The sequence below is a fragment of the Enoplosus armatus genome, chromosome 19 (genome assembly GCF_043641665.1).
Source record: "Enoplosus armatus isolate fEnoArm2 chromosome 19, fEnoArm2.hap1, whole genome shotgun sequence".
In the NCBI taxonomy this organism is placed as follows: domain Eukaryota; kingdom Metazoa; phylum Chordata; class Actinopteri; order Centrarchiformes; family Enoplosidae; genus Enoplosus; species Enoplosus armatus.
The window spans coordinates 27,732-39,533 of NC_092198.1; the positions used below are offsets into that span (position 1 = coordinate 27,732).

Here is an 11,802-nt window from a genome sequence, read left to right on the forward strand (position 1 = left end):
GATTTAAATACAGTTTATTTTTTTATTTTTCTAAACACAGATTTTATTTGATTTTTTTATTTCATTTGGATTTTCGCCTTTAAAAATACATACCTTGTTAATAGATACATAAATAGATAACTACATATATATTAACATAACAAAGGCGACAATAGAGTTCATACAGCCATATCAGATGGCTCAGAGGTGGGATGGCTGGACGGATGTGAGCTACGGCAGGAGACGCCAGCGCTTCCGTCAGCCAACCTGGGGCTGGGATTATGCTCCTGACTGGGGGATGGACCGCGCACCTCCCGCCCCATTCATGGGACGGGCTCAGTTCCCCCATCCTAACCCCAACCAACAACCAACCACCAACCCAAACACCAACCCAAACACTAACCCTCACCTCTCCTCTATCCTTACCCTAACCAACACAGGGGGAGGCAAGCTCAAGGTTGGGCTTAGGCAACACATCTCACACTGGTTAAGGTCAGGGAAAGGGGCCAGGCTAGTGCGTCGTCACCTACCAATCCACCAAAATGCTCAAAAGTACAGTCAAATCAAATCCACTCCAAATTGCCTGAAACGTGCTCCTAACCACTTTCTGGGAACACCATTTAGTTAGGCATTTTTCACCTCCCTCCACACTTAGAGAATTTTCGCTTGAATTTCACTCCATTCATTCTCTATGGAGAATAGCACACACTTGTATCTCCGGACAGGAACGTCCTACAGACTCGTGGCTGCTACCGTTGGAACGGCAATAGTCCATATATGCTAGACGAATGAGGGTTGCAAGTCTCTAGCACCTTCCCTTCAAAAGTTATTCAACAAAAACCACTCGGCCAATCACAATCAATGACAAAACACACTTTGGCCAATATCTCCCGAACCGAACCTCGTACACTCTCCAAACCACCTTCCGTATACACTAATTACACCACGCTGAACACGTAGGAAGTGTCCCCAGCTCTCTACGACCTTCCCAAGCTGAGATACACAAAATCATGACCAAAGGAAGTGACGTATCTCCGCAACGGAAGCTCGTACAGACTCGGGGGTGCTACCGTTGGAAAGGCCGGCCCACTATTTCAATTCAAGGACCTTGGTTTCAAGTCTCTACGACCTTCCGTTCAAAAGTTATTCACCAAAAAGTAAGTGAGCCCAGGCTCACTTTGGGTAAAACCCCCTAATCCTAACCCTAACCCTAACCCTAACCCCCTAACCCTAACCCTAACCCTAACCCCTAACCCTAACCCTAACCCTAACCCTAACCCTAACCCTAACCCTAACCCTAACCCCTAACCCCTAACCCTAACCCTAACCCTAACCCTATACTTCCCATCCCTATGCTTAATTCACTCCTCCTTCTCACGCCTAACTCGCCTTCCCCTTTCCTAAACCTAACCGCTCCCCATTCCTAATCCTAACCCTAATCCTAACCCTCTCCCTTTGACCCTAACCCCTTCCCCTTTCCTAATCCTAAAACCCTCCTTCCCCTTTTCCTAATCCTATCCCTAACACCCCCCTTCCCCTTTCCTTACCCTAACTCCCCTTCCCCTTTCCTGACCCTTACTCTCCCCTAATCCTTTTTCCTGACCCTAACCTTCCCCCCTTTCCCGAACCTCTCCCCTAATCCTTTTTCCTGACCCTAACCTTCCCCCCTTCCCCGAACCTCTCCCCTAATCCTTTTTCCTGACCCTAACCTTCCCCCCTTCCCCGAACTTTTCCCCTCCTTTAAATAAACACAAGACACAATTTCATTTATTGTTAAAACATTTAATAAGGGTAATTAATTAAAAGTTAAAATAACATTGATACAACACGATTTTCAAGGACATTACGGGGTTAAAAGTTAAATTTACAGGGTTAGAATTATATTTAATCAGGCCTTATTCGTCGGTAAAGGAATCGAGGGGTTAAAAAAGTTGGGAACTACAAATTATATTGACAGAAAAACATACCATTGACACCAATTAATTTAGTACAGGGATTAAGGGGTTAAAATTTAGAAACTAAAAAAGACGAACGAAAAAAAGAAAAAAAGAAAAAAAGAGGGACAAAAAAACATCAAAGCCATCAAAGCCATCAAAGGCAGTAAGGGGAGTGGCTAGCCACACACGCAGGGGAGAGCTCACTTTTGCTCAGACTCTTAAAGAGACAACATCTCTCCACTCGATTACCAGCAAACCAGTCTTTTCTTTTCTTTTGTGTGCCATAGCCTGAAGAAGACCCACAACAGGGTTGAAACGTTGCTTTAGCGCACACAACTTGATTTAAATACAGTTTATTTTTTTATTTTTCTAAACACAGATTTTATTTGATTTTTTTATTTCATTTGGATTTTCGCCTTTAAAAATACATACCTTGTTAATAGATACATAAATAGATAACTACATATATATTAACATAACAAAGGCGACAATAGAGTTCATACAGCCATATCAGATGGCTCAGAGGTGGGATGGCTGGACGGATGTGAGCTACGGCAGGAGACGCCAGCGCTTCCGTCAGCCAACCTGGGGCTGGGATTATGCTCCTGACTGGGGGATGGACCGCGCACCTCCCGCCCCATTCATGGGACGGGCTCAGTTCCCCCATCCTAACCCCAACCAACAACCAACCACCAACCCAAACACCAACCCAAACACTAACCCTCACCTCTCCTCTATCCTTACCCTAACCAACACAGGGGGAGGCAAGCTCAAGGTTGGGCTTAGGCAACACATCTCACACTGGTTAAGGTCAGGGAAAGGGGCCAGGCTAGTGCGTCGTCACCTACCAATCCACCAAAATGCTCAAAAGTACAGTCAAATCAAATCCACTCCAAATTGCCTGAAACGTGCTCCTAACCACTTTCTGGGAACACCATTTAGTTAGGCATTTTTCACCTCCCTCCACACTTAGAGAATTTTCGCTTGAATTTCACTCCATTCATTCTCTATGGAGAATAGCACACACTTGTATCTCCGGACAGGAACGTCCTACAGACTCGTGGCTGCTACCGTTGGAACGGCAATAGTCCATATATGCTAGACGAATGAGGGTTGCAAGTCTCTAGCACCTTCCCTTCAAAAGTTATTCAACAAAAACCACTCGGCCAATCACAATCAATGACAAAACACACTTTGGCCAATATCTCCCGAACCGAACCTCGTACACTCTCCAAACCACCTTCCGTATACACTAATTACACCACGCTGAACACGTAGGAAGTGTCCCCAGCTCTCTACGACCTTCCCAAGCTGAGATACACAAAATCATGACCAAAGGAAGTGACGTATCTCCGCAACGGAAGCTCGTACAGACTCGGGGGTGCTACCGTTGGAAAGGCCGGCCCACTATTTCAATTCAAGGACCTTGGTTTCAAGTCTCTACGACCTTCCGTTCAAAAGTTATTCACCAAAAAGTAAGTGAGCCCAGGCTCACTTTGGGTAAAACCCCCTAATCCTAACCCTAACCCTAACCCTAACCCCCTAACCCTAACCCTAACCCTAACCCTAACCCTAACCCTAACCCCTAACCCTAACCCTAACCCTAACCCTAACCCAGTCAAATCAAATCCACTCCAAATTGCCTGAAACGTGCTCCTAACCACTTTCTGGGAACACCATTTAGTTAGGCATTTTTCACCTCCCTCCACACTTAGGCATTTTTCCATAAAAATTCACTCCATTCATTCTCTATGGAGAATAGCACACACTTGTATCTCCGGACAGGAACGTCCTACAGACTCGTGGCTGCTACCGTTGGAACGGCAATAGTCCATATATGCTAGACGAATGAGGGTTGCAAGTCTCTAGCACCTTCCCTTCAAAAGTTATTCAACAAAAACCACTCGGCCAATCACAATCAATCACAAAACACACTTTGGCCAATATCTCCCGAACCGAACCTCGTACACTCTCCAAACCACCTTCCGTATACACTAATTACACCACGCTGAACACGTAGGAAGTGTCCCCAGCTCTCTACGACCTTCCCAAGCTGAGATACACAAAATCATGACCAAAGGAAGTGACGTATCTCCGCAACGGAAGCTCGTACAGACTCGGGGGTGCTACCGTTGGAAAGGCCGGCCCACTATTTCAATTCAAGGACCTTGGTTTCAAGTCTCTACGACCTTCCGTTCAAAAGTTATTCACCAAAAAGTAAGTGAGCCCAGGCTCACTTTGGGTAAAACCCCCTAATCATTTTATTAATAGTAATTTCTTGATAAGGGAAGCAAGGGGTTAACATAGTTTAAAGTTAAAATTACATTTATATTGACACTATTCATTTCGCAAGGACATTACGGGGTTAAAAGTTAAATTTACAGGGACAGAATTATATTTAATTGGGCTTTATTCGTCTGGAAAGGAATCGAGGGGTTAAAAAAGTTGGGAACTAATATAGAAAGTTGAAATTATATTGACAGAAAAACATACCATTGACGCCAGTTAAGTTAGTACACGGATTAAGGGGTTAAAATTTAGAAACTAAAAGACGAACAAAAAAAATAGGGACAAAAAAACATCAAAGTCATCAAAGGCAGTAAGGGGAGTGGCTAGCCACACACACACAGGGGAGAGCTCACTAGTGATGGGAAGTTCGGCTCTTTTCCGAGAGCCGACTCTTTTGACTCGGCTCCCAAAGAAGAGCCGGCTCTTTCGACTCCCGAACGGCTCTTTATTTAGGATCTTTTGTATCCTATATTTTACCTTAACTTTGCAAAAAAATCATGGTTTATGTGTTGAAAACCCTTTTGCTTTCAGTGTTTTTATGAGAGACCTTATAATTGCCTAATTCTGTGCATTTAGTCTGTGAAAAAACCACTCTTACATTTGTTTATTTCAACTAAACTTTTTTATTGCACAAATTAACAATAAACTTCAAACAAATCCACAGAACAGAACCAAACTCAAGCTAACATTAATAATGTCCTCAATTAAACTTTTTTATTGGACAAATGAACAAACAAACTTCAAACAAATCCACAGAACAGAACCAAAACCACAACCAAACTCCAGCAAACAGCTTTAGTCCTCAGGGCAGGTTGGCATTCAGGAAGATCAGATGCCTCAGCTTGGATGGGCTGATACGATTTCGCCTCTCCGTGAGTATCTGCCCTGTTGTTCCCAATATCTTTAACCTGCAGCCAGATGCTGCTTCGCTTTCTAGTGTCACTCATAGTTAAACTACACGACAATGCAAGACGCACACACGCTCAAGTGGAGTGTCTGCCCAGCCCCCCTCTCTGTTTACACATCCTTGATTCTCACGTGAATGCCGCATGCTGGTCGCCATGCTGGCCAATCATAACAAAGCTCTGTCGTAACCAGAGCTGGGACTGAGCACTGAAAGTGAAACCTAAACAGCGAATGGAAAAAAACTGGGAGCCTGGCTCTCACTCCATGCAAGCCGGCTCTTCTGATTCACTACAAAGAGCCGGCTCTCAGAGCCGATGCTTGTGCGCATGACCCATCACTAGAGCTCACTTTTGCTCAGACTCTCAAAGAGACAACATCTCTCCAGTCGACTACCAGCAAGCCAGTCTTTTCTTTTGTGTGCCATAGCCTGAAGAAGACCCACTACAGGGTTGAAACGTTGCTTTAGTGCACACAATTTCTTTGTTTTGAAAGATTTAAATACAGTTTATTTTTTTATTTTTCTAAAACCAGATTTTATTTTATTTTTTTGTTTTTTCATTTCCTTTGGATTTTCGCCTCTTAAATACATAACTTCATTCATAAATACATAAATAAATACATAAATTAACATAACAAAGGCGACAATATATTTCATACAGCCATACCAGATGGCTCATATGTGGGATGGCTGGACGGAAATGCGCTATGGCAGGAGACGCCAGCGCTTCCGTCAGCCAGCTTGGGGCCAGGATTATGCTGCTGACCGGGGGACGGACCGTGTGCCTCCCGCCCCATTCATGGGACGGGCTCAGTTCCCCCACCCTAACCCTAGCCGGGTTGGCAGCATCTCACCTATCGCAAACACAGACCAAACAGAGCAAACATGGCAGCATCTCACCTATCGCAAACACAGACCAAACAGAGCAAACTATAATATTAGACAAATATGAAGAAGACACACTTCATCCAAACTAAAGCCAACACAGCTGCAGCTGCCAGATGCAGGAAGGACAGCTGGCAAACAATCCCCACTGTGTGAATGAAGGCTTCTAATATCACTGCCCCATCATTGGGGCATGAGGAGGTCTGATTACATTTTTGTGTTCTATAAAATGTATGTGTTGCTGAGATGTACTCTTATGGCTTGTTTGGCAGTTTTAGTCTTATTCTGTCAGCTGCAGCACCAGAGTTACAAACGGAGCAAATAAAACATAAATATAAAAACATGACTCAAAGTGCTGAGTAGGCTTAATTTCATATCTTATAAGAACAGTAACTATAGGCTTTTGTGCTTCAGTTAGTCTCTGCTGGAGAATGATATCAGTATACAAAGCACAATAAAATGCACACAGAAGTCATTCCCTCTGACCAGAATCTATATCTCTCATATAAAACACTGTCAGTGAAAGACAAAGCTCTCTGCCACTCCCTCAAAACCAGGGTTAACCCTGAAGAGGCCTATTCTAAGAAGCAGGATTTGAGGTTAGCAAGGTAAATAGTTAATGTTGTTAAAATAAACCTATTTTTCAAACTTTTCTTGAACGTATATTATTATCTTTCAAATATGATGATGAAGATGATGAAGAGTCTTTCAGGTTTAATCATGTCATCTCTGTGGGAACTGATGTTCTCAAACAGGAAGTGATTAACTCTGTAAATCCAGCAGAACCAAGTAAACAAACAGAGATGTTTCCTGCTCAAACACAAACACCCAAACTGAAGATTTATTTTTTCTTCAAACACAAAAACACTTCTTGTTTGTACAAACTTTAGAACAACTTGGTTTTTAATGTTTTTAAACAGCGAGAGAAGCAGAAAAAAGCAAACGTCCAGCTCAACATGGTGGAAATGGTTTTTAACAAAATAAGTCAATGAGGACACAGACATAATGAGTATTTACGGTGTCATAATAAATATTTATGACATCATAATGATATAAGAAGCTTCAGTCTCAATAAAACAGATACATGACTATTTTGTAAAAACCTGCAGATTTCAAGATTAAATCATTCAATTAATTATTTCACTTTGATTACAGTTTAATATTGATGATCAAATGTGAAATATTTAATGCTTAAAATTAATAATATATTGATGAGTGAACTTCCTCCAGCTGTTTGTGGTGAGGAAGAGGAAGATGAAGATGAAGAAAATGTTAAGTTCTTCAAGTGATGAAGATGATGAAGATCAGTCTCTGGGACTCTGTTTTGACCTCTGCCGGTACTCTGGCAGGTGATGAAGGATCCAGGCAGCTGGAGTCAACATGGCCACAGCAAACACCGACATGACGATGAAACTTTGCTGTCAGAGACAAAAAACAACCAATCACAGCCTTTTCTTCTTTCTTTTTTTTTTTACAACCAATCACAGCAGACATCCATCTGAAACATCACATGACATCATCAGGGTAAAGACTGAAAATACATAAACAATACAAACAATACTGTGTAGAAAATAAAACATCTTTCATGAAACATACATATAACATACATATAAATGTATGTTAATGATACATTTAAGATGTGATCATTTCACAGAAATCATAACTACATGTGTCACTCTAAATTAAATCTAAACCTTAATTAATTAATTAATTTAAACCTTATTGATTAATCACATTGTGGCAGACTGGTGAACATGAGAAATTAAAAGCAATCAACATTCAATAATAAAACCAATTAAAGATAAAATACATTTTAAAAAATTACAATGTTGTTCAGTTTAATGAAGCTGAAAACACTTGGGTTTTGAGCTGAGAAGAAAAATAATTAGACTATATATTATATACTATTATAAGACTAAACAAGTACAGACTCTAAAAGGTCATACTCAATCAGTTAAATCCTTATAATTACTTTTAAATTATTCCAGCAGCTCAGATCATTTAAAATTCAGCTACCACAATTTTAACAAATAAAACACAGAAATATGAAAATTCTACATTCTAAAGTCTCTCCACTGAGTATGGTTACTGGTATACAGATCTGTCGCTGGAGTAAAACCAGCTTATATTCTTTGTTTGAATTCTAGAAACTCTAAGAGTAGTTAGTTAGTTAGTTCATTAGTTAGTTACTTCGTTTTTTCAGACTTACCACGGCTCCGATCTTGTTTCTGGGAGGTTTGCTGTAGATCATCTTCTTTGTCTCCTTCAGGATTTCTTTTGGACGAGTCAGAGTTGATGCAGAAACATTTCCCATCATCCTCAGGACAGCGCTCACCATTGTCACCTGCTCACTAAGCAGCACGTGTTGGAGTCTGATTGGCTGCTGCTGAGTAACTGTTTGTTCTCTATGTTGTTGATGATGTGTTCAGTTTGACCAGTACAGTCACACTGAATCTGAAGTCTGGTGGACCAGAGGAGGAGGAGGAGGAGGAGGTGGTGCAGAGGTCCCAGCAGCCTGCCGATTGTGAAATGATCCAAATGAACCAACAGTCAGTAAACATCCGGTTCACAGTCAGAGCATCTCAACAGTCCAGCTGATTAGATTTCCTCTGCAGAACAAACAGCTGACAGAGGAGAAGAAAAGGACTGATGGAGGATGAGTGATGTGAAGGAGGATAAACAGTTAATGTGATGTTTGATGTACAGAAACAGACCTGCTGCTTCAAATCTGTTCAACATCACAAACACGACAGGAGACTCATGATATTAAACACAAAGCAGCAGAGGAAAGTGACTAAATACATTTACTATACTTCATACTTCAACTCCACTACATTTCAGAGGGCAATATTTACATTTTTACTGGAGTTACTTCAGAGACTAAGATTTTACATATAACACATAAAACGTATTCATAAAGATGAAACCAGGTGTTTCCAACCCTTTTGCCTTCTGACCACATAGATACAGGAAAATAAAAAGTAACTTCAGCACGTTTTCTGGTTGTTTATTCACTTCCTGTCCGAAAAGTCAGCATTTTAACTCTATTTTAATCCGATCACCTCGATTTTTACTTTTCTGAGCCTCTCACATGGAAAGCATGAAATTGAGGACGAATTTGTTTTGTTTTTCTACTGCACTCAATAACCAGAAACGTCTCAACATGCTGCCAGCTTTAAGACTAACACCTGTACATCACTGCAGCAAGGTAAGAAGTTCAACCACTGGAGGTCAACAAAGACAAGATTTACAGTTTTCAGTTACTCTTTAAGCTGATCAAATTCTGATCTTGGCAGCATGTTGGTAAGTCCTTGTTTGTCTTCTGGAAAAACATATCAATTCTGTGATCTCCAGATCAGAGTCCCTGTATGTCAATGCTGGATTCCGTCTCCAGCCACCCCCCCTCAGGTATGGAGATGTGGCCCTGGTGCAATCAAAATTACAATTGGCACCCCCAAGTGTCCATTAAACCTGACAGAAGCTGGACAGAACAAGAGATATTTTTAATAATCAACGCCACAATTTCAAAAAGTTCCCCACGTCATTTCCTTAATTTGTATACTGCGGTAAGGTTTCCAAAATGTACATCAGGGTCCACACCTCCATACCTGAGGGTGGGGGGTGGAGGGTGGAGGTTTGAGGCCTAAATTTGATATTTGGGAAATAAATCCCACTCATTAATCCCAGCAAAATATTCCTGTTCATTTGTAATGGAGTGTCAAAAGCTTCCCGTACAGGAATGCTAAGTGATAGAGGGTGCAAACGAAAATGGAAATGCCTCATTTGGGCGACATATTAAAAAAGCTCTGACAAGTTTAGAAGAAATTCCCCAACCTGACCCACTTTCACACAGGGTGTCAAACCACTTCGTCCTCACACCATCCTCACCTGGGTTCTTTAAAAACAACCAACCCTTTTCCAGATGGCACAGAGGGGAGGTGGTGATGTGGGCTTGTTCGAGGCAGCGTCCACCATGTTTGTGCAAAATCTGGGTCTCTGGGACATTCTCTGAGAAAATGTACATATTTTTAATTATACACATACACTGCAACATTAGGGAAACTTGTTGACCTTTTGACATTTATGCAGGTCTTTGGAAACCTCAACATGCAGCCAGATCCACCAAATTCAGGTCAGTTATTCTCTACAAACCCAACTTTGACTCAGAAAAGGTTTCGACCTTTGGCTTTATTGAAAACTTTCACTTTTCAGTGGAATGGCTCATATGGCTTTGCCATTTTGGAAACCTGGCGACCTTTTGACCTGACAGAAAGAATCCCAAATGTAATTTCCCTAATTCTTTGACACCTGGAATACATTTGTATGGGTCGGTCAGGTTTCCCAAATGTCCACTAGTGGGTGAAAAAAAGGGCCCAATTGTAATTTACTTCATTTGTGGACTCATGTACTGTATTCTGACAAAACCTGGCCTTTGTGGAACCAATTTAAGTCAATTACTGAACTAAACATCCTCTCTCTTAAGCACTGGATCAAATCCTGCATACTGCTCATATATTTCAAATTCAATGTGCGACTGGTGCAGCAAGAATCAACATGGTAGTAAAAGTGACACTATACATGTTGCAATCATTCACTGGACTTTAACTATTGTCCAGCAGCTGCAGCTACGTTGGCTGGTGCCCAAAAGAGTGGCACCTACCAGCGTATGACCAGCAGCCGTGGAACCTCCTACAGACAGCGACAGTTTGTTGTTGGAGCCGCTGATAACAGCATAGAACAGAAAAGACGTCCGTCTATTAAAACGAAATTCACTGATGAGTAAAATTTCACTTAAATGATATCTGATGACTATATTCTCAACATGGTTATACATGGTGGTACAGCAGAGTTATAAGCACTGATGGAGGCTTGTTTACTTCTGACTACAACCTGGATTCATGTGTATCTAACAGGGTTCACGATGTTTTACAGTTAGGCCCAGAAATATTTGGACAGTAACACAATCTTCATGATTTGGGCTCTGCATGATACCACATTGGATTTGAAATGAAACAACTAAAATGCAATTGAAGTGCAGACTTTCAGGTTTAATTCAGGGGGTTGAACAAAAATATCCTATGAAACATTTAGGAATTGTAACCATTTTTATACAAAGTCTCCTCATTTCAGGGGCTCAAAAGTAATTGGACAAATTAACATTACCATAACTAAATTGTTCATTTTTAATACTTTGTTGAGAATCCTTTGCAGGTAATTACTGCCTGAAGTCTGGAACCCATGGACATCACCAAATGCTGGGTTTCCTCCTTTGTGATGCTTTGCCAGGCCTTTACTGCAGCTGTCTTCAGTTGTTGCTTGTTTGTGGGTCTTTCTGCCTTAAGTTTTGTCTTGAGCAAGTGAAATGCATGCTCGATCGAGTTCAGATCTGGTGATTGACTCGGCCATTGCAGAATATTCTGCTTCTTTGCCTTAAAAAACTCCTGGGTTGCTTTCGCAGTATGTTTGGGTCATTGTCCATCTGTACTGTGAAGCGCCGTCCAACCAACTTGGCTGCATTTGGCTGAATCTGAGCAGAAAGTATATCCCTATACACTTCAGAATTCATCCAGCTGCTTCTGTCTTCTGTCACATCATCAATGAACAGACCCAGTGCCATTGGAAGCCATGCATGCCCATGCCATCACACTGCCTCCACCATGTTTTACAGAAGATGTGCTGTGCTTTGGATCATTAGCTGTTCCAATTCTTCTCCATACTTTCTTCTCATCATTCTGGTACAGGTTGATCTTAGTCTCATCTGTCCAAAGAATGCTGTTCCAGAACTGGGCTGGCTTCTTCAGATATTTT

The 11,802-nt window shown here is 41.5% G+C and overlaps 1 protein-coding gene across 1 annotated transcript; it reads right to left on the minus strand.

Annotated features, from left to right (window-relative positions):
- Positions 1 to 6,800: 6,800 nt before the first annotated feature.
- On the minus strand, positions 6,801 to 8,452 carry LOC139302403 (cytochrome c oxidase subunit 8A, mitochondrial-like). Its single transcript, XM_070926080.1, has 2 exons — positions 8,204 to 8,452; positions 6,801 to 7,412 (listed from the first exon to the last, which is right to left on the minus strand). The coding sequence occupies exons 1-2, from the start codon at positions 8,330 to 8,332 to the stop codon at positions 7,299 to 7,301; spliced, it is 243 nt and encodes an 80-aa protein (XP_070782181.1). The 5' UTR covers positions 8,333 to 8,452; the 3' UTR covers positions 6,801 to 7,298.
- Between the last annotated feature and the right edge of the window lie 3,350 nt (positions 8,453 to 11,802).